This window comes from Centropristis striata, chromosome 2 (genome assembly GCF_030273125.1).
Source record: "Centropristis striata isolate RG_2023a ecotype Rhode Island chromosome 2, C.striata_1.0, whole genome shotgun sequence".
Lineage (NCBI taxonomy): Eukaryota > Metazoa > Chordata > Actinopteri > Perciformes > Serranidae > Centropristis > Centropristis striata.
The window spans coordinates 15007671-15031857 of record NC_081518.1 but is presented as its reverse complement, the minus strand read 5'-3'; the positions used below and the strand labels follow the sequence as shown (position 1 = coordinate 15031857).

Here is a 24187-nt window from a genome sequence, read left to right as displayed (position 1 = left end):
ATTACATAGTATTACAAAAAACAAATATTACATATTAAAAAGAAATATGAAAAAAACTGTTGTTTTTAATTTGATCAACTATCCTGAATTAGAGCTGCATGACACTAAAAAAATCTGACTATCAACCAAACAACAGTGAGAGGTAAAGGTAGGATATTTTGATTTTTAGAACCTGCACCAGAAACTAAAACAATGAAATCACATTTTCAGGTGTGTTATTAAAATATTCTTTGTATGTAAAAATATATTTTGATTTTACTGAAAAGTAGGATATTATTTTGAACTCTGTAAAAAATATTGACTACAATTAAGTGCACCTGACACTGTGCTACTTTGATACATCATATTTATTATAATTGTATTTATATGTGTTTTTTGTGTTTGGCATACTTAAAATAGTATATTAAAGTATATTAAACTTAAAATAAAGTTAATTGCAGTTTATTTAACATATATTAATATTTGTTCAAAAAACTTTAGTTAGTATAATTAAAGTATACACAAATTAAAAAGTAAATATTGTTACAGAGTACAAAGTATACTTAGACACTTAATTACAACTAATGCATCTCAAAGTATCAAGGAAACGTATGTGTAGCATCAAAACTAGCCCACTTTAGTATATTACAATTAAGTGCAATCAAGTATACTTTCTACAAGGTGACTCGAAAAAACATGAATAACTTTCAGGAGATATTTGATGTTCGATGACACCTTCCATCTTTTCTTCAGCTGACTCAGAATCCAGTTTGTTCACCATCACTCTCATCAAACGCTTTGTTAGTTTGTCCCTCAATGGATGTGTCGTAGGGATTCTCCACGGCTTTCTTTTCTGTTTTTTTCCTGCGAACGCACAACAAACACAAAATGTCCCACGGTTATGGACGTCAATTGGTCAAACATGGTAGAAATGAGCCTTGGAGTCTAAACAACTCACTTCTTGCGGTCTCTGATACCGGAGACGACGAGGTAGACGCCTGCGAGCACCACGATTCCCATCACCACCCCGAACACCACCAGCCATACCTCCACCGGCTGCTCCACCGGAGGAGCCAGGGTTGCTGGGATACCAACAAACTCCAGCGTCTTGTCATCCAACTGGAAGGCATCGTTGATACGGCCTCGACATAACCTGGAATTAATATAGAAATTGGGTGACTATAACTCACAAAGAGTTGATTATATAAATTATAGCAGGATTCAATTTAGCTGGAATCATTGTTGGAAGTCAGACTTGAGCCATGTTAACAGCTCTGTGATGCTTCAAAGTGATCGTTCAGGGGCGAATTGGAGCCTTTTAGTGCGCTCTTGAAAACCAACAAACCTCATTGACAAAAACATTAATTTTACCTCAAAGAACTGGAGAGTTGCTGGTCTACCGCTACCTCATTGTTTATGTTTGTTTGTGTTATTGTGTGGCTTTGGTGATTAACAAGCTATGCTTCTTAAACACCAAAGTCACACAATAAAACAAAAATACTAACCGATCAAGGCAGCAATAGACCAGCAACTCCTGAGGAAAGCATAGGTAACAGCTTTATTTCCCATGGGAAAGGGCTGTCTGATCGTAAGGTAAAGCTATAAATCAACTGATGTTGATTTTTTTTTAAGCTGGACCATTTTTTAGATGGCTAAAATGTGTAAGTTTTACATTTTTAAAAACATTTGTAAAAATTCAAATAGTGCATTGCTTAGCTTCAGCTTCTCCAAACTGGGGGCCTGTCATGTATTGTGGGTAATACACTTACTATATATATATACTTACTATATATAAGTACCTTATACAAACCCACCTCCAAAAACATCTAAACAATCCCTTTAACAAAGTTATTACTTTTCACCCTGAAGAGGACAAGAATGTCTGCACCAAAATAGCTGTCAAGGTGTCCCTAGATTTACTGTCTCAGAATCCTGAAGTCCTGTACAAAATTTTCCACCCAGTAGATGTTGAGATATTTTACTCAACATCTACTGGGTCCGAAATTTTCACATTAAATTCAATTCACTACAGCTGCTTAGTCTCTGGCACTTTCATGGTAAAACAAAACAACTATACTGCGCTCAGCACTTGTGTGTTAAATGAAGATGGCGCCTCACCGTATGGCAGCCTCCACATCGTGCTTTGGGATGTATATGAGGGGAGCGTCTGGGTGGGTGACCATGATCTCATAGGAGATCCTGGGAGTCTTGTTATATGCGAGGACGTTCTCCGCTCTGCAGGTACAAACCAAGAAAAGCTCTTAAACAAAAGCTAGTCAGAGAAAAACAAAGCATTTCATGTTGGTCATGGTCATATTTTGTGGTTAGTGGATGAAACTGACGTGAAGTGAAGCGTCTGGTTCTTTTGGCTGTAGTACTGCCTCAGAGCGTACGCGATGCTGGCTTTCAACAGGTACAGCTCGTTGGAGTTCCAGTGATACTGAAACACGTTTCAGATGATTAATATTTGCTGTGATATCAAAGTGACTGAAGGTGCAGAATTCACTTCATGTGTAGTCAGATATTGTAACCCCTATACTGTAATAACACATTATGATTGATGATGATGAACAATACTCACAGCGTTATCACCCATGGCAGCCTTCAAACTTATCCGCACTTTAATGGCATTCATGGAATCTGTAAATAAAATAAATAATACATTTTTTTTAAAACAAATCAAATCCTTAGTCCTTAAAAACTTAGATTTTATTGTTAAACACATTTCTCACTTTTTTTTAACACACACACACACACACACACACACATATATTTTTTTGCATTACACATTTATCAACCAAGTGCCCTTACATTTTCATAAAAAAAGAATATAATAAAAAAGGGCTATAATAATAACAACAACAACAACAACAACAACAACAACAACTATAACAATAATAATAATAATAATAATAATAAAATCATTAATTTATTATTAATTTAATTTATTTTTTAAGGGAAAAACTGGAAATAACCACCATCTATGTAACAAACAAAAAAACCCAAACCCACTTTCAAGGCCCATGACTGTCACTTTATCTTTCAACGAGATCTCCAGGATCTACATTTCTCACTTCTAATTCTCCAGATGTCATTAAATCTTCAAACCTGGAACATAACATTTCTCAAGCAAGTTGCAGTCACACCCATTTTCTTGAGGAAATGTGCATTCTAGTAAATTTCTGCAGTTTGGTCATGCTAATACAGGTTCTGAAAACCGCAATGACTTAAGTCTGTGTTTTTTCTACTTCCTTAAAAATGTCCTCTGGGAATTTTTTTTTCTTCAGTGCCCTGTTGAGAAGTGGCACAGCAGATGTTTCACCAGAAGTAACATTGAGTATTTTTTTCATCACAGTTATTACATAATGGTGAGAGAGTGCACTCACACAGGTTTTATGCCTTCAGGGCAGCTTTTCAAATCTTCCAAAACAACTCTGGAGCTTTCTAATTCACACATCATATCTCCTTTGTTTAATCCACAAAGTGTACAACCAAAAAACAACCAAAGTGTAAAAAGGGGCACATTGTGGTTTCAAGGGATCTTACATGCTTCCATAAAACCACAACAGGCTGTTTTTACATTTTTTTGTACAAATTAAACAAAGAAGATATAATGTTTTAATAAGTGAATATATAAGTTTGTGGCTAGCTGATTCCCACTGTTCCCAGTCTTTGTGCCATGCTAACAACCTCCAACATCATAGTTACCATACCTCTCAGCAAAAAAAAGGGGACATAAGCATATTACACAAAATTATTACCCTTAGAAAATGAATTGTTATTTCAGGTGTAATGATCTTCACTCACATGAATCGATTGATGGATCCCAGCCGACATTACTGTTTTGTTTCTGGTTCTCTTCCTTCAGCCAGTCGTGGAGTTTTTGGAAATAGTCCAACAGAGGGCCAGCGTCCATCCTCACATCACCAGATATTGTTTGCAAAGCCCGGGTCCAGGACTGGGACCTTCCCAGTTCTAACATATTCCTAACAGAAAAAAATGATGCTGATAAATGACTGCTCTGTTTATACGTATATGTACCACAACTGTGTAATACAGTGGCAAGAAAAAGTATGTGAACCTTTAGGAATTAAGTAGTTTTCTGCATTAATTTGTCATAAAATGTGATCTGATCTTCATCGAAGTCCCAAGTATAGACAAACACAATATGCTTAACCTAAAACCACACAAACAATTATAACATTTCATTGAACACATTGAAACATTCACATTTGTTTCATGATTGGACTACATGTTTGCTAACTACTGACTCCAATTTGCTCTTGTTGGAGTCATTAAGGGTTCACCTGCTTTTTCATGACATGAAATATTATAATTGTTTGTACATTAGATCACAACTAATGATAAATGAATGCAGAAAACTAGGTCATTTCAAAGGATTTTAAACTTTTTCTTGCCGCTGTATATGCAGTGCTACATCAATACATGACTTAGACATGATTTCTCTTTTTATTTCAAACAATGGAGATAGAGAATAGAAACAGAAAACAACGATCTGATTCTATGAAACAGCAAGTTGTCCGTACCTCAGTTTCGTTCCTGCTGCTGTAGAATTAGTAATATCACATGTAGACAAGGCGCCGGTGTGACCAGCCGCATCACAGAGCGCTTTTTGGAACTGAAACTGGTAGATGGTTCTTGTGAAGTACCTGTATCCACACACACACACACACACACACACACACACACACACACACACACACATTAAGCATGGTATCAGAACTGTTTGGCTGTTCTTCTGGAGCTGGAGACAAATTCTTGTTTCTATTACATCAAAATCTTCTCACACATTCCTGCCAGCATGGCAGCGTAGCGTCAAATATGCAGCATCCACTATTCCTACCGCAATTTCTTCAGGAATCACATTCTCTAGTTATACTTAATATCTCAGAGCTTTACTACTCAGCTACTTCATCTTGCTTGTGAAGGTGTGAGATTCTTCATTTCAATCACAAATACATCCAAAGCACGTCTTTTTACTCTAGTAAAAACCAGTCTAAGTCAGGGGTCGGCAACCTTTACACCAAAAATAAATGTTGTTATGGAGCCACAAACCTTGTATTCAGTCTTATGATGAAGATAAAACAGCCTACTTCGTCTAAATTAGTCTACCAACATTAATAACACGTCATAAGGAGCATTTATTAACATTCTTTTTTCATAATGCAGGAAGGACACAAGTGCAAAGAGGAGAGGCAGGACACTGAAGAAATATCTCAGGAGAAAGCTAGCCTCGCTAGAGAAACTCAAAAGTAGACTTGAAGTTGGTAAACTTTAGAGGTTGAGGCTTCAGGCCACAGTCTTTCGTAAGCTATAATGCACATTTTAATTGCCTTATAACGCCATTTATTAGCAACACATATTTACAATTGAAGAATAAAAGTTGCTTTGGTCCTTAACCAATGATAAATGATAATTAAAATGTAAAGAAATAATGTTTAATTTCATATATTTTTTGTCACAGCCACAGGCAGCCATTGCAGATGTCCTGAAGAGCCACATGTGGCTCCAGAGCCACAGGTTGTCTAACCTGGTCTAGGTCCAGGTATGTTTTAGTATTTCTTGTTCGCTCTGTGCCCTCCAGCTCCTGACCTAATATCCGTATATGATGAGTTGGGAATGGCAGGTGGTTGGTTTAACAGGGGGTTACATTTTTTACATTTTATCAATAAGCAAGTTCTCCAGGGGAGCTGTTGGCAAGATTTAAGGTCGAACTGATCGGTGTTATATAAAACCTGAAAGCAAAAGAGAATCATTTTAACAGAAAATGTGAAAAGAAGTGAGTCAAAAAAGAGCAAAATCTTTTTTAAAATGATCCAATGCGATTTTTTCTTCTTAAAGAAGTGTTAAGAAATGGTTCCACACCAAAAACTTTTTTTATTGTATAGCTTTACAGGGGGAGTGTTACCTGATGAAAGAATAGTCTCCAGATACATGGAACAGAGCAGGCGGGTCACAGTAGGTCTCGTCTCTTGGCACAGGCTCCACTACCCCCACCAGCTCCCTCCTGTAATGACGACAGAGTCAGAACGGATGCAGGCTAATGCTCGACCACAGCGGCCGCCGAGGTGACACAGAGAATGTCCGAGTGTATTGAGTTAGCTATGCGCACTGTGATTGGCTCATCGCATTTGGGGGTGTGGCTTAGCCATAGGTGAATTCTTGCCTGCAGCATCTCCACTTTTGATGTCATGACAAAATTTTATTATAGTGAAACTAGAATTAGATCACAGACTGCACAAATGATGTGGATTATTAACAGATGCTTCTCTGCTTACTTCATCTCCCACCAGCGCTTCATCCAAACATCCTCGGTGATGTTTCCAGCAAACACCTGCCACCTCCACTCCTCCAGCATGTAGGTGAACGGCAGCGTGGCCACGATGGCGAGCGCCTGTTTCAGCAGGAAGTTGATCTCCGTTTCTGCGAGACAAAAAAAAAGGAAACGTGCAGAAAGTGATAAGGGTCTGTCTGTCTGTGGTCTGAACAAGTTTAGAACTGTGTTTAGAAAGGACAGTGAAACGCAACTTTATTCAGGTAATATTGTTCTCTTTTGGGACATTTCAGTGAGCTAACTGCAGAAACCAGAAGCAGACTCTGTAAGTAGCTGACAGTTTGTGTCACAGTTAGCAGAGGGCCTAAGGTCATGTGATGCATGATTATCTGGTTTCACTGGAGTAAAGGTGAAAACAGGTGTGACGAGTCTGTCCTGGTGGCCCCGGCAGTAATGAAGCTATTTTTATCCCACATGCCATTTGAGGGCAGAAACCCAGAGATGCATTACTCATAAAGTACCTGCTGGTTTGTTCAGAACTCTAAAGCTATTTTCATACTGCGTTTCTGCAGAAGTGCCGTAAAGAGCTCTGCTGTCATTTAGCCTTAGGACATTCATACTGATTCAGTAACGGCGTAATATTAGCCAACATTAGTCCATTCACATTGAAATCTGGCATTGAAGTGGTAGGAGACGGTAGTGGTGTGTAACAGCAGCAGCAGTACAATAAGTGACGGCTGCAGGGAGTGCATTCAAAACAATAATGGTGCAAGAACTGCCCATTGTGCTGTTTCTCGCTGTAGAGATTCTACATAGCAAAGTTGTTCTGCATTTAGCTGAACATGATTCGATTACGGTCGGACTCAAGTGAGAGGCGTGTTTCTGATGATACGGTCATCCTTCTCTCTTATTCCCAGAGTATTGCTCGCACAAATAATGTACGTGACACATTTTCAGTCTTGCTGGTTACGCTGGTTCACACTGATCCTGCCTCAAACCTTCTCACCAATTTAACGCCTCTGTTACTACCTCCGGAGGTGGTACAGAGCCCGGATCACTCGGTCCCCCCATCGCGGCTCTGGGACGTTCTTTTTCTTGATGCATAATTAGAATTAGCAAATGTAGAATTTCTGAGAATATTTGCTCTATCTCACAAGACATATGTTAAGTGAGGCCAAATCTAGGGTCTATCACAAGGAAGACTATTCACACTCGCCTTCACAGAAGCAGAGGGCAGTGCATTGCAACTGAGCTTTTTTGCACTTGCAATGCCCAACACAACCCTTCTTACATTTGCAAGAGACAAGTTCATAACTGGACTGGCCTGCATCTGGTAGGCATGCCCAGAAGGGTTCATAGTCTCCCTCAGATGTCTTTGACCAACCCCATTTGCACGATGAAGGTAGTTCTGGTGTTGACACCAGCACTTGACCCCACACATGACCTCCTTGGTAAACTGCTCTCTTGACATGCTCTTCCAGGGCAGCCTTGGTCGGAGGGATTGATTCTACATTGTGCCTCTTGGCGAATAACTTCCTTCTTGCCGTATCTATTTCTGTGCATGTGCTGGTTCGGTCATAGAGTAGGATAACAAACCTCTCAATTGTGGCCATTACCTCTTGTGGTATCTCAGTTGGGGCTGAAGACAGTTTCAACAGGGCATGCGTAAGTTCAGGAAACACAGTCCATACAGCCCACGCGGTCTTTTTCCCATGGCCAACAAAGCTTGACACAGTGTCGCAACCGGTCACTGCATGGAACAGTGGTAGCGCACGTGCTTTCTCAGGTCCTAGCCCTGCTGCAATTTCATGGGCTGCTAAGTATCGGAAACTCTTTCCAGTTCCGAAAGCCAACCAAAGCTCGTCTTCTGGTTGTAGAGTCTGAGCCACTGCCACAGCTAGCACCACAACATCAGTATCAACTGTTTGAATCATGATCTTATGATGGCCATTTCTTGCTGCATGGGCTACATGTAATAACATGCGACTATCGGCTTCCTCATGTGTACAAGGAGCAATCGAAGACCTATCTGGGAGTGACGGCTTGCTAAGGACTTCTATGTCACTAGTGATAACAAGCTGTCTGTCCTCCTGCAGTAACGATGTGAGCAGAGCTTTTGAGAGAAAGGCAAACAATTCTGTCTTATTGCTGTCAACTCAGGAAGTTTGGCCAGTTCCTGGGAATGGCTACATCACCTACCACATGTCTCTGAATCCCAGTTCCATGCTTTGCTCTTGTAGCAGCTTTCAGAGAATCAGACAAGTAGAGGTCCCACACCAGATCAAGCCTGGACACACTTTCAAGTTTTCTGGTCAGATATGGAATGAAGATCCCATGGGCATAGTCATTGAAGGTTTTTACTGAACTTGGTTTCAGCATCTGGATGATGGCTGCCCCATCTACAATGGTACAGGTAACCTTTGGACTTTCTGAGTATGCACTGTGAACTTGTTCCAGGCATGGAAGCAGATCACTCTTCTGTCCCAGTCGGAGACCTCCCCCATCATACATATCAGACCGTCATAAAAGTGACGGCTGCCATCTTGGGAAATGGCGGCCATCTTGAATATGAAATGATACTTTTCAATTATCCTATAGACATTTACCAAGTACAATATATGGTAAATATGTCTAAAATATCACATTATGTCTGTCACTCATAAGAAAACAGGCATTGCTGGTGGCCATTTTGAAAAATGGCTGCCATGGGCGCCATGTTGAAAATTCATGATGCCTCCATATCCAAATCTTTTCGATATGCCTTTGGCTATATGTGTACCAAATTTCAGGCTTTTATCACAAACTGAACGATTGTTTTGGTTATCTGCTGCACTATTCTCCTTCTAGCTGTGTTTTGGTCTCCACAAACTCCTGTGGGAAATGTTCGTCTCTTTACCAGATAAACGCTCCAGTGCTCAGGAGCAGTGAGCTTTTAGAGTTTTTTTCATGGAAAACAGCGGCCTGTTGATAGAAACAGCGTTGAAGTTGGAGGCCAGAAAATCTAACTAAGTTATTACTTCCATTGTTATTAAAAACTACTGATTATAGCAGCTTGAACGCTTTGGAGAATCAATTTGTCAGCAGTACCATTATTATAGATGAAGTCAGGAGGTAGGAGTCCCAGGCTCTGCATGTGTGTGGGTGTTGCAGCAGAGAGGGACATGATTTCTCCGACAGCTTCGTGGAAACCCTCGTTGGCGCCGTCCCTCAGGAGGTAGCTCAGGTTACGGTAAGCCATCTGGTACTGGTTGTGGCCCATCTCATGGTGCACCGTGAGGAAGTCTTCCATGTTGACCTTGGTGCACATTTTGATCCTGGAGACATGACGGGAGAAGTGTTAATGTCAGCAGTTACGATGTGTCATGCAGACATGGCATGAAGCCATATCAGATATACTGAACCAATAAACCTGCGCAACATGTTTCCGATGAGGCAGAAACAACAAACACTGAAGCAAAAGGTTTTTGATATTTTTTAATTATCTGAACCCAAACAGACACTTGAGGAGCTGTGAAATTTGGAGAGAGTTATATCTTGAATTTGAGCAAACGTTTATGCTATAAACACTCAAACCTTTCGAAACATCTGAAGCAAGTATATTGATTAATATTTGACAACATAAAGACTTTGGTTATCTTTATCAGCAGGAAAGAATGACTCAGTGATTGATCAATATTGTTGTTTCAGCAAGTTCATATTTATGGCTCTCATGTACTGATCTACAGTAAGATTACTGTCCTTAACACACACAAACTCAAATATAAATCACGTTTTCGAGAAGGACCTGCTTGTGTTTGGACAACAATTTATTTATTTTAGAGTCAACAATATCAGAGCATCTGATAGATTTTGTTCTTTAAAAGGGAATTACAACCTTTTCGATATGAAGTGCCATTTAATTTTTTTTTACAGTTAACATTTCGCTTAATTATGACAAAACATTAGTGGTGGAAGAAGTATTCAGATCTTTTACTTGAGTAAAAGCAATAATACCACACTGCAGGTTTACTCCACTACAAGTAAAAGTCCTGCATCAAAACTTACTTCAGTACAAGTACAAAAGTATCAGCATCAAAATGTACTTAAAGTAAACAAAATTTTAAGTACTCATTATGCAGAAGGTCCCACTCAGATTGTTATAAATTTAGAGTACTGTGCAAAAGTCTTAGGTAGGCGTGAAAAAATGCCTAAAATAATTGATACTGGTTTAAAGACAAAGGGTGGTCAAACCAAATATTGATTTGATTTGAATTTTCTTCTGTTCAATTACTTTGTTTTGTTAATTGATAAAATATAAACTATTAACATTTCTATTTTTGAAAGCATTCTTATTTTAAAGCATTATTATTAAAATTATTATTATTATTATTCATGCATTTATGTAAGCAGCATTTTCATTTTCTTAGGGTGTGGTTCATTTTAACAACTTACTATACTGTCATGAGGTTTAATTTATAAACATGGGTAATAATTTTAAAATTATCGTATTTTTAAGTTTAAAGTTAAATCTTGACCTGAAAAGTAATTAAAGCTGGCAGCTAAATGTAGTGTAATAAAAAGTACAACATTTGCCTCGAAAATGTAGTGAAGTAGTATAAAGTTACATATATGGAAATACTTAAATAAAGAACAAGTAGCTCAAAACTGTACTTAAGTAAATACTTGAGAAATTGTACTTTGTAACCACATCTAGTTCTTACTAGGGCTGGGCAATATATCGATATAAAAATATATCAATATATTTAGAAAATGTTGCATATATCGATATAGTTAGATTTTTTTTTTATACATAAATGCTGTCCTTGTCATATTTAGTTATTTTGTAATGTTCGTTATTCTTTTCTCATATAAATATTTTGATTTCAGAAAAAGATTGGCATGTTTTATTTCATAGGCTATTTTTATTTAAGATATTTTTTAATTTAAATCCGCACTTTATGGAGCTTTAATTTAAAAAAAAAGAAAAGATACTCCTGCTGTTATAACAATATTTATGTTCACTTAAATAAACGGTTTCAATAAAACTACTTGTGACATGTTATACTGGGCTGACTTTGACTGAACATTTGCTCTCAGTTTGTGATAAAAAATATCAGGATATATATCGTATATCAATACTCAGCCTAAATATATCCAGATATGACTTTTGGTCCATATCGGCCAGCCCTAGTTCTTACTCTCCTTCGGATCAGTACTTTTTTTTTCATGGCTATTCCGCAACATGCAAAGCAACACTTTGAAAAAAAACAACATTTTTCTCCCGTAATCAGGGCATTGTGGGTATCTATAAGAGCACTAAAACAAAAAGGCTGCCATCCTGAAATAATCCACTTCCACCAATATTTGTTCATCAGTAATAAATCCATTCTACCATTGGTGCCATCTGTTAAGCTGACCTTGCTATATAATATGTGCATTTCTGTGGATGTTTCCTACCTGAAGTCCTCCCTGTTCCCCATGTCCCAGGCTGTGGGGTGGCAGACCGCCTTGCGATCGTTAGGCTTCTCGAACATGGACTCAGTCCAGAAGTTTGGGAGCATCTCATATAGACCCACCGACATGAAGAACTCTTCTGCTTCTTTGAAAAGCCGCGTCACATTCCACTTCTGAAATCCAAATTGACATCTGGTAAAAAAGTTTCACTACCTATAGATAACTTTAATGTATTGTTTCCTTAATGTCTTTATCACCGCAGGCACTGAAATACAAAATGTACTTTTTCATAAGAATAACCAAGTCAACTAAATTGTACTGGACCTGTGCCTTCATAGCGTCGGTGACATCAATATCTTCTTCATTAGGGTAAGGGGTTGTCAGAGGGTACAGGTTGGTCCAGAATCTTCCCCACATGTCACCTGAACGATCAACACAGAAGGTTATTATTTTTCACTGCAAATGCTCTTCACAGACACTGAGATGTCCTTTGGCAGACCTAAGTCTGATTTACGTAGTTGCAATCAAAGAATGGAGTCTACGTTCATTTTAGATTTTCTATTTCTTATTTTCCCCCTGTATGATTATTTTTAAACACCCAAACAATTCACTAAATAAAAAACCCCAAAGGTCAGATTTATGTCTTTACCGAATCTCAAAAAAACATAAACAATATAAAGCTATAAAATACACAAGTAAAGCTAATTTTGCAAGCTGCTTTTTCACATTTTTCAAACATAATAGGGGGAGTTCTGGACTTAAAACGTACAGAAACATTGAAATGTTACTGCTCTAAAGCTGTTTTCTCTATATATTGTTACATTTAATGCACTGTAAGATCAGTTTGTAATTATTTCTGATGAAAACCAGAGTTACAGTACAAGTTTGCATCTACAAATTGGATTCTACTGCTGCAACGTACAGAGACGTCATCATCTGTATCTGTATCTGTATCTGTATCTGTTCAGCCAACAAAATGATCTGACTCGGTATCCGTATTCGGGAAGTAGCCCAGAACAGGCATTGTTTATACCCAAAGTCCCATTATTTTGGTCACATAATTTATTTTCAAACCTAATATCCATTGGCCATGCATTTGTTGTGCCTTCAAAGAATCTAATTAATCTAATATTGGCATATAATTAACTGTATATTATTTCCACATCCTCACACTGTATTTTTTCATCATTTCAAAAATCATAATGTAAAGTAACAACGTGTCAATGTCGTTGACCCCCCACCCATCCGAAACAATAACAAGCAACTTCTGGTAGAAAAATGATTGAATTGAATTTGTTCATGCTACATTATCTGTGTTTTCCTGAATAATGATTCGGAGGCTGCACACAGACACTTTTTCAGAATTTTGTCCTTTTTTAATATTAATATTATTATTATATTATTCTTTTGGTCAAGCAAGAGAAGACATACCCAGCAGGTGGGCTGGCAGAGGTCCTTTTGGATCAATGTGTCCTTTATAGACCTTTTCAAGCCTGTCTCTCACATAGGCATGCAGTTCCTTGTATAAGGGCATGATCTGTGAAAAAAAAACAATTAATTAGTGTTGTTAATTACTTTAAACAGTAAAGAACTGTACATTCTTACTCTCTTAATGCATATGCTCTGAAACACATACAATCCAAGGAGACGTACCTCTTTGTATACAGAACGGACGTCATCCATCAGCTCGTCTCTGGTGTACTTGAACGGAGCTTTCTCCTCAATGGTCTCATAGTTATATCTCCAGTAAGCTCCATAGTCTTCAAAACCTGGAACAGATAGAGGGGGAAAGAAAGTGTAAGACAGACACATTTAAGTCACACTAAAACTGCCACTACACAAGTTTTTTTTGTAGTTTTGTAGCTGACTCCCTTTTGGACAGTGAGGTAAGTTGGACTGTATCTATTACATGACTTAGAGGTTAAGACACGCTGTGTTAGAAAAATCTCCTGGGAGCATCCAATCACTGAACACCATAAGGTTTTTTTTTTTTTTTTTACGACACAGAACATTAAACTAATAAACTATATAAAAAAAAACAAGTTAATGGTGCTTTCGATACCATGGCATTATATAAATATATTATATAATATCTTATATAGAAATGATAGAGGTGTAATGAGAAGGCGTAGGAGTATAAGTGTACACTTCTTGCTTGCTTTTCGAGCATGTTTGCTGATGTTTTGTTCGTTATACGAAATCTGTTTGTTTTTATTTTATTTTTTTTTAGATTTTTGTTTTGCTCAAAATAAACAAGTTATTCATTCATTCTTATGGCAAAAAAATGAAAGTAGTCCTTTGTACAGGCACACAAAATGTGATAATTTTTTGCTTTTTTTGGGGGGGGGGGGGGGGTTAATTGCTGGAGAGAGTGTTGTTAATCTGTGCAGCTTTGGGCTTAAAATCTGATTGTAGATCTGCTTTTTAGAGCTTTGATACTTTTGATACTATCAAATGCACTTTTAGCAGAGATTGTATTGTTTTAAACATGTAGTATCAAAAAGGTATAAGTACTTTTGCCAGCCTAAGAACACCTCTGTGATTTGTCTTACACTCTCTGTAGCATTAGCTTCTGTCAATGTAGTTCCTTGAAAAACTCAAAGTCTTACAGTCAAAGATTCACATTAAGTGCATTAACAAGAGCAAGAAAGATGTATCACCGTTAAGTTTTGCAGCTTCGTTCTTCAGATCCACATAGTCTTCGTACAGAGGCCTCATCTTCTTCCCCACCTCTCTCCTCCAGCCCTCCCACACATGCAGACGCTCGGCGTAGTCTATGCTGTTGAACATTACGTGCTCCAGGCCTGTAAACAGAGGAACACATCGAACAAGTCAGTGAGTACGTTGATCAAATTGATCGTCAAACATATACCAATAAAAAATGTAAAAAGAACATTTACACAAAAAAAAGTATGGTTGCAGTGTATTGGAATAGACACTATTATTCCAATACATTTTAGGGTGGAATTTTATATATTTTTTTCACCTGCATGTATCACACAACTTTATGTGTAAAATATATAAACTATAATATAAATAATATAAAGGTTATAAAATCTGTATTATTATAGATTCAAATTCCCCAAATTAAATACAGTTCTTTAAAGCTGCTTACATCAATAATAATAATATAATTAATACATATTACACTCTCAATGGATGCATTTTGCATAATAATTTAGTACTAGTAGTACTTCATATTTCAAATAAATTTTGCTGCCAATATTCCATACTTTTACTCAAGTGGGATCTTGGATACACAAATTGTATTTGTACTGTAGTACAAATAGTATTTTTCTATTGTAATATCGCTACTTTTAATGCAGGAATTTTAGAACATTCTAAAAAATATATACTATTACAAATAAGTCATAAGAAATCCCACTGAAGTAAATGTGCTGAAGTATTATTAAAAATGTACTGAAAGTATCAAAATTAAAAGTATCTGTTCTGCAGCAATACTGTGCGGTCTGTGCCTGATATCATGTTAATCATGTTAGTTTTATCTCATTTAGTTTGAGAGTTCAGTCCAGTGGTTCCAAACCTGAGGTTCAAGCCCCCTCCAAAGGGACACAAGATAAATCTGATGGTAACAAGTTAATTAAAGATGATAGGATATAAGAAAAAACTAAGTTCAGCATCTATATTACTTTTTGTTCTCTTTTGTAGTTTTATAACATATTGGATAATAAAACCTCTTTGGTCTAGCCTGGGTATACCCATACTGCCTTGTGCGCTTGATTTCTTTTCGAACTGCAATACAGTCTGGTGTCTATAGCAGATTCTTAGCTCTGCTTTTGGGATCTAATCACAGAACGGGGAGGGACGGCAAGATGATGACGCTTACTATTGGACAGACGGAAGCTTGTAGTTTGCTTACGGATCCAACATGGCTGCAGGAGACGCGAAGCTCTCTTTGGATCTAGCTGTAGACAGTGTTCTAGATAGTTTAGAGCAAAAGTTTATTTTAAAAGAAGAACAACGTTTGGCTTTACACGCCTTTTATCACCACCAAAAGGGATGTTTTAGCCTTGCTTGCCGGGGGAGAGCGGAACCACTGAGAGACCCGCAGCAGCTTGTTTTTGCCCATAAAATCAGTGGATGTGTGTGGCTGAATGACATGAGGGGGAATAAGGCGTAAAAATAAATAATCTTGCAGAAAGCAAGAACTGGAGTAGCAAAACAGCAAGCAGCCCCCCTCCCTCCAACACTCTCTCATAGACACACACTGACACACCAACACTGCCGGTAGACTGTAAGCTGAAACTATAGAGCAGCAAGAGCCAGAACATGCTGCAGAAAAACGTTGGAGAAGCAGAATTGAGCATTTTAGTCCCAAAGTAGAGATGGGCTAGTCTGGCTATGTAAACATCAGTCGTCTTCTTCCTCGATGCTTCCTCGTTGAATTTCTGTCACTCTACATGCGTCATCTGGTATAACTGATACGATTCGCTAAGACCTACGTACAAACGCTTATGATAGACATTCGTAGCGCCCAATAAACGGCTCTGGACGATCATAAACCACGCCTCCTCTATGGAAAAATGAATAGGTGGTCTCCAGACTGTATCTCAATTGTGATATAGCCTGGCGTTAGTGTTAGGCTCCAAACACTTTTACCAACGACATGGTGTCTGATATCTCAAAGAAGATCCTGAACATTGCTGCTGAGCATCCAACAGCTAATGCTCTCATCATACACACAGGAGCCCTTGATGTTGTGAAGCAACAATCAGAGGTATTAAAGCAAGACTTCACTGATCTGATTAACAAAGTTCAATGTTTAAATACTGAGGTGTTTTTCAGTGGACCACTACCAGGAGTTCGGCAAGGGGATGAGAGATTCAGCAGGCTGATGATGCTAAACAGATGGCTCAAAGATATGTGTGCCGCCCAATCAATGAACTTTATTGACAATTTCAACATCTTTTGGGGACGCAGGCACCTCTTTAAGGCAGATGGATTTCGCCTTAACAAGGCAGGAGTGCAGTTGCTAAGCTCCAACATTTTTTATCATTTGCGTCACACACAAGCAGCCTGTGTCAAGGACATGCAAGACGTTCCCAAACAACGGATAAGACGTCACTCTGGTGAGGACGCTTTGATAAGGACTGACCATGGAGGACAGCAGAGTCTGAGAGAGCCGCCAGCATCATCATCCTCTCCCCAAAAAATGGAGTCTCCACCAGCCCCAACAGCCCAACGAGGGGAGTCTCACCAAGTCACGGCAGGAGACACCCAACCCTTACCCCCCCAGATCCCACCCAGCCCCCAACCCTCACCCCCCCAGACTCCACCCAGCCCCCAACCCTCAACCCCCCAGACTCCACCCAGCCCCCAACCCTCACCCTCCCAGACTCCACCCAGCCCCCAACCCTCACCCCCCCAGACCCCACCCAGCCTCCAACTCTCTCCATGCAGCCAGGACTCCCCACTTCTGGATTTCACAGACAGGATGAAGAGCCTTGTCAAGATTGGAATCCAGCTAACACCTCGCCAAAATCCCTTATTTACCCCCCTTGACCTCCCACATCCAGCCCCTCCCACTCCACCACCTCGGAAAGAACGCTCAACCAAAAGTCACCGCCCTCCCCCACCCCCTCTGAATCACCATACCTGGGAATCCCTGAATGACCCTATCTGTCAGTCTGACTGATATGTGCCGGGTCCAGACTCTGATATCAATATCAAGATTGCTCTGTTCCAGCAGCAGTCAGGGCCCCATGGAGTTCAGTCAGCTTTCTCAATCCCTGTGATAATAAGTAACGGAAAAGGGATCAAACTGGTGAGAAATAAAAAGAGTTCAATTAACTCTGCCAATCTACTGAGTATAGCATGTCATCCTCCAAACTCACCAGCGTCTCCTGTTAAGGATTTACATTTAGCTCTTTTAAATATCAGATCTCTGCTTGGCAAATCTTTCTTAATCAATGATTTTATTCACAAGCACAACCTTGATTTTATGTTTTTAACTGAAACTTGGTTAAGTCAGGATAATAGTGCAGCAGTTCTTATTGAGTCAACCCCCCCAAATTTTAGTTTCTTCAGTGAAGCAAGAATACATAAGAGAGGAGGTGGAGTTGCCACCCTGTTCAAGGACAGCTTCCAATGCAAAAACATGTCTTATGGTCAGTTTGACTCCTTTGAATATGTTGCCATTCAGTCAAAATCACCCTATAGAGCAATCTATTTGACCATCTACAGACCCCCCAAATATGATGCAAGGTTTTTTGATGACTTTGCCAAACTACTGTCTGTTGTGTGCCTAGATTTTGACTGTGTTGTTTTAGTAGGTGATTTTAACATTCATGTTGATAATCCTGAAGATGGGTGTGCTAAAGAACTTTTAAATATTCTGGATAATTTTGGGCTTTCTCAGCATGTCACAGATCCAACACATAACAGAGGACACATATTAGATCTAATTATTACCAAAGGTCTTAATATCTCTGAGGTTGTGGTCAATGATGTTGCTCTTTCTGATCACTACTGTGTTTTGTTTAAAATGACCACCCTTGCCAATCCAACAAAAGGTGAAGCAGAGGTAATCAGGAAGCGCTATATAAATGAAAACACTTGTGCATTATTCACCCAGGATTTTACACCATCACCAACCCTGCCCTCAGCTCCAGTTGATGACCTTGTTAACAGTTTTAGTTCCAATGTTTTGACTGTTATCGACTCTATCGCCCCAATTAAGACCAAAGTTCTGTCGGGGAGGAAAAAGTCACCCTGGAGAAACGCCACACTAGTTAAAGTGCAGAAAAAAGTATGTAGACAAGCTGAACGCAGGTGGCGAAAGAACAAACTCCAAGTATATTACGATATTTATAAAGAGGGTCTTCGCAACTATAATCAAGAACTGAAGAATGCAAGGCAGTCATATTTTTCAGAGATTATCAATAGAAACAGTAATAATGCCCGCACACTTTTTTCTGTAGTAGACAGACTGACAAATCCCACAGCATCAGTCCCTCCTGAGCTGCTGTCTAACAAGTCATGCAATGACTTTGCAGCCTTCTTCACAAACAAAATATTACAGATAAGACAAGCAGTGTGCAGCTCCAGCTCAGGAATGATAACACTGGTGCCTTCCCATCCTCTAGTCAAGCTAGGACATTTTAGCCTCCTAGATTACACAACACTCACGGAAACGGTTTCAAAATTAAAGCCCACAACCTGCTGCCTTGATATTCTGCCTTCAAACTTTTTTAAAACTGTTTTCAACTGCATAGCTCCGGATGTACTGCAGATAATAAATTCTTCTCTCCAAGCAGGACAGTTTCCACAGACAACTGAAAACTGCAGTAATAAAACCTCTCCTAAAAAAATCTAATCTGGACTCCACAACAATTAGTAACTATAGACCAATATCAAATCTGCCATTTCTGGGGAAAATCATTGAAAAGGTTGTTTTTGAGCAAATTCATGCTTTTATGATGCAAAATAATCTTTTTAACACATTTCAGTCTGGATTTCGGCGACACCACAGCACTGAGACTGTACTTATCAAAGTCTTAAATGATATAAATCTGAACACTGATGTAGGCAAATCCTCTGTCCTGGTTTTACTGGATCTCAGTGCTGCATTTGACACAGTTGATCATAACATACTAGTCAGCAGACTGGAACAGTGGGTGGGGCTCACTGGCACTGTGCTACAATGGTTCAAATCTTACTTACAAGATAGGGACTTTTTTGTGTCAATTGGAAACCATGAGTCTGAGCGAACTAAGATCACATGTGGGGTTCCTCGAGGGTCCATTCTCGGACCGCTTCTATTCAACATCTATATGCTACCGCTAGCTCAGATTATGGAACATCACAACATCTCCTACCATACTTATGCCGATGACACACAACTCTACATTTCAGTGTCCTCACACGACTACGGTCCCTTACTCTCATTGAGTAACTGTATTCATCAAATCAATGAGTGGATGTGCCAGAACTTTCTCCAGCTAAATGCAGAGAAGACAGAGGTGATCATTTTCGGCCCTAAAAATGAAATCTAAGATCAGCGCTCACCTTGGCTCTATGTCATTGACAGCTACAAATCAAGCCAGAAATCTTGGTGTAATTATTGATTCAGACCTGAACTTCAACAGCCATCTAAAGCTTATCACTAAATCTGCCTATTACCACCTGAAAAACATAGCTAGAATTAAGGGTCTTCTGTCCAAACAAGACATGGAAAAACTTATCCATGCATTTATTTTTAGTAGGTTGGATTACTGCAATGGCATCTTCACAGGTCTTAACAAAAAATCAATCAGGCAGCTGCAGCTGATCCAGAACGCTGCCGCCAGAGTCCTCACAAACACCAGGAAACTGGACCATATTACACCGGTCCTTAAATCACTACACTGGCTTCCTGTGAGTCAGAAGATAGATTTTAAAATCTTACTGCTGGTCTACAAAGCTCTGAATGGTCTCGGACCAAATTACATGCTTGATCTGCTCCCTCTCTATGAAGCATCCAGACCCTGTTGTAGAAAATCTTTAAAGAAAACACTTGACGAACAGATAGTATCGAATCACAGCCTTGTGCGGGATTTAATTGGCAGATAGTAAAACATATGAAACATTACATCCAATGGTCAGAACAACAACTGAGAGACAACGCCTCTCACAAACTCATTTCACTTCAATTCGTGCGTCACTGTTTCTTTGTAACTAAGGTTTTACTGTCCTGTACTTTCCTGTTATGACAATCATTTGATATGTGAGTACACCTGGGAGCTCCTATTCTTATTTTAATGTTATCGTATTAACCAGATCTTCCGCTCAGGATACGCTATGCTGACTTTCATCCAACAGGCCTTCCTTTCCCCTGAGTTTGATATTTCACCTGTATGCTTAGGTCACATTTCAATGTGGATTTATCTACGGATTTATCCTACAACCCCTTAGGTCATCTGGAGCTGGCTTGTTGCGTGTCCCAAAAACAAGAACTAAGCGGGGTGAGGCAGCTTTCAGTTATTATGCTCCTCACCTGTGGAACAAACTACCTGTAGATCTGAGGTCTGCCCAAACGGTCAGCTCCTTTAAATCAGGACTAAAAACACTATTGTTTACTGAAGCGTACTCTTAACTTTAACACTTATCTGCTCTACTCTACTGCCCTTACTTTTTAACTACACAATGTTTGACTTGTGCTTTTTATTATTTCTTTTTTTTTTTATCCTGCTGTATCTTCCCTGTTTTAATTGACTGTTTTTATTGTTTTCAATTGTGTCTTGCTGTTTTTAATGTGTATGTAAAGCACTTTGAATTACCTTGTGTTGAATTGTGCTATACAAATAAACTTGCCTTGCCTTGCCTTGCCTTAGGCTATCTTTGGTCCCAAACAGGTATTCAAATTAAATCATCAGAGAACTTTAAAAGAGAAATCTCTCTTTCGTGAAACTGGAAACAACACACAGACAATGTCTGAAATATGGCAAAGAGTATTGAGGATTGAGAAGTGTGAGGGTTCACGAGCAAAAAATACTTTAATCTTTAATCTCTAAAAATGGAATTTTATAAACTGAAACAGAAAAGTAACTATAGCTGTCAGAGTTAAAATGATTTCCTAATAAAATGTAGAGGTGTAAATGTATAGTACAAGTCACCTAAAAAAGAAAATACTAAAGTAAAGGACAAGTACCTCAAAATTGTATTTGAGTAATGCACTTAGTTACTTTTCACCACTGAAAACATGTGGGTGTGATCCTGTATTTAAGTGTATTTTTTGTTGTTGTTAAAAATAAAAGAACTCAACAGTAAGAAAGTGTTGACAACATAAGTCCCATGATGAATTAGTGTTTTGGTAAAACCTCTGTACAGGCTTTAATAAAAGGCATTTCCTTTTCTGTTAATTATAAACCGTTTTATTAGACTTTGGCTGACAGTAGCAGGCAGCCACGTTGCCATTACAGGTCCTTATTAACAGAGTCGTACCTGGCTCCAAAGTCTGGCAGTTAAGGGGATCGTCTTTGAGACACACTGTCGCTGTGCTGTAGATCGTACTCATCTCACTCAGGACTTTACTCAGCTGCAAGTAGATTTTAAAAGAAAACACAAGGATAAAAAAAGTTGAAGCACAAAGAGAAAAAAGTCCAGAAGATGTGTTTTTTGCAGCTTTTACAAACATGATAATGTAAGGCAAATCCATCATATAGAGGAATTCAACTAAACAATTGTCTTACATGTGCAGCTTTATCTGGTGTTAGGGCACCAGCGCCTTTGTCCTGTAGGGAGATGAGCTGTAATTTGATTTCTGGATTCTTGATCTCTTCGATGGGGAATCGCCAGGACTCTTCTGAAACGTTGGTGTAGAAATCGCCCCAAATTTTCCCCTCTACTGACTGTGTAGAATGAAGAGACGCACGTTAAAATACTGTTGTGATCACTGGTCGATCTACAGTAGCTACACACTCTGAATGCTCACCAGTCTGTCTGAGTTCTCCTGAGTGATGTTGGTGTTGTAGGCCCATGACGCCAGCGAGTAAGTGTACATACGCTGAGTAGCCTGCTCGTCGAACTCCCGCAAGAACTCCCTCGCCTGGTTCTCCACATTCAACTGAGCAGAAACTGCGCAGGAGAAAGCGAGCACCGCTACAAGAACCCTGAAAGACATGTTGGCTGCTTCAGGTCCATCCACACAGACACACTACTGAAACTCTGAGAAGGAGGGACACTGTACTCTGTTATACAGTTTCAGTAACCTTCTGTACTGCCTTGGCCTTTGGACAGCAGAGCCATAACTGAGGGTGTATCTGAGTTTTCATTTACAGATTGGATGATTCAGAGGAATACTGGGCTGTCTTCACATAAGGGGGAGTGTGTGTTATACTTTGATACATTATCAGCTGCGAAATATGGCCTATATGGTAGTTATATTTGTGTAGTGAGCAATTAAGTTCTTCTGATAAGGCTTCTCTCTCAACATGAGAACACATAAATCAAAATCTTTTGGCAGAAGAAGCAGGGTGAGCAATGTCAACATAACCATAATTCATATAAACATGCTGCACCTTACAGTACAAAAACAAAAAAACATTGAATAAATTGTACTGACTGATCCCTTGGAACATAAGAAATGTTGTCATGAAAAGCCTGGTCTTTAAAGTTGGTATTCTATAAGATGATCACACTTTTTTTTTTTAAAAGTCATACTTAAACAGAAAAGTAACTTGAGCTGTCAGATAATTATAGCAGACTAAACATGATTTCATTTTAAAATGTAGAGGAGTAGAGTCACTTAAAGGATGAAAAAAACAGTGTAAAGGACAAGTACTTCAAAATTGTATTTGAGTAAATGCACTTAGTTATTTTCCACCACTGGAAACGTGGGACATGTGAAATATGACTTTTTTTTTTTTACATTTTTATTGAAGGATGAGCAATGTCAACACAACCACAATGAAAATAAACATTCTGCACCTTACAGTACATTAAAAGCACCAAAAAAACACAATGAATTATGAGCAAACCATTAAAGAAATTGTTTCTATTGACTGTTCCTTTGAAATATAACAAAATATGTCTTCTTTTAAATTGCTTTCATTTCAATTTTGTCATAATTTTTGAAACATTTGATCTTGTTTTGTCTTTTTTAATGTATTTCCTTTTTTTTTAATAAAACCTATACATAATTATAGATGATCACTATCTACTATAAGAATGTGAAAAACAAAAATGCACTTGGGGCCTTTGTTCTTGCTAGTGATTTTCTTTAAGTGTAATTTGTTGAAAAAACATGACCCTTTGAGGAGAAAAGTCAAGGAAACAGGAAACAAAAGCACTGGACGAGCCTCCAACCTTCTTATCTGGTAGCCGTGGGCTTCCCAGCACCAGATAAAATGCAAGTCATGCACAGTTAGTTCGGCCCTAAATGCTGATATGAAATCAGCCACGAGGGCAAGGTTTATTATTTTAATCTATTACCACCAACAACAAAAGAGTTAAATATTCTCTCTCTGTTACAAATCAATCAATAACCAACCAAAACAAGAAAATAAAGACGTCACTGACACTTGCTCAGCTTCAGGCTTGTTTCTGTGTTATACCTATTTATGTACTTGTGCTTTTTGAGTGCCACTATCTGAAATGATCGTGTTTCTATCAGAGCAGCAAATTCACTCAAAGCCAGTGCACCTGTTTTACATCCCTGGGAAAATCAAGCTGACACAACAGCATCCTCCTGTGGTGACAGTCGGTATTTTCATGTTATTAAAAGTGAGGTTCACATTTCCATCTTACTGTTAAAACAACTCTTACATTCCCATATGTGTATTAAAAGCGTTATTGGTTTCTGTAATTGTTCTTCCTGTCTATATTAAACGGTAAGGCAATATCTTCTTAATATGGTTCTTGCCAAATGAGTTCACACCATGCTGATTAGGCCTATCACCGCCTCTCATTATCTCTCAGTATACCAGAGATGTTTGCGTCTGCTGAATGCTGGCTGTGTGACTTTCCCAAATTCTGCTGCAC

The 24187-nt window shown here is 38.7% G+C and overlaps 1 protein-coding gene across 1 annotated transcript; it reads right to left on the bottom strand.

The window, feature by feature from the left end:
* Positions 1–486: 486 nt before the first annotated feature.
* On the bottom strand, positions 487–22328 carry ace2 (angiotensin I converting enzyme 2). The gene is made up of 18 exons (XM_059355379.1): positions 22140–22328; positions 21898–22056; positions 21650–21743; positions 14368–14511; positions 13361–13476; positions 13139–13244; positions 12032–12129; positions 11711–11880; positions 9362–9588; positions 6279–6423; positions 5909–6007; positions 4527–4649; positions 3787–3965; positions 2561–2619; positions 2322–2419; positions 2098–2214; positions 938–1132; positions 487–843 (listed from the first exon to the last, which is right to left on the bottom strand). The coding sequence occupies exons 1-18, from the start codon at positions 22326–22328 to the stop codon at positions 738–740; spliced, it is 2424 nt and encodes an 807-aa protein (XP_059211362.1). The 3' UTR covers positions 487–737.
* Between the last annotated feature and the right edge of the window lie 1859 nt (positions 22329–24187).

Coding starts and splice junctions, on each gene's coding strand:
- ace2 (XM_059355379.1), bottom strand. CDS start 22,328: ATGTCTTTCAGGGTTCTTGTAGCGGTGCTCGCTTTCTCCTGCGCAGTT. Junction 13,477..14,367: donor CGAAGCTGCAAAACTTAACG/GTGATACATCTT, acceptor TATCTGTTCCAG/GTTTTGAAGACTATGGAGCT. Junction 13,245..13,360: donor TCCGTTCTGTATACAAAGAG/GTACGTCTCCTT, acceptor TTTTTTTCACAG/ATCATGCCCTTATACAAGGA.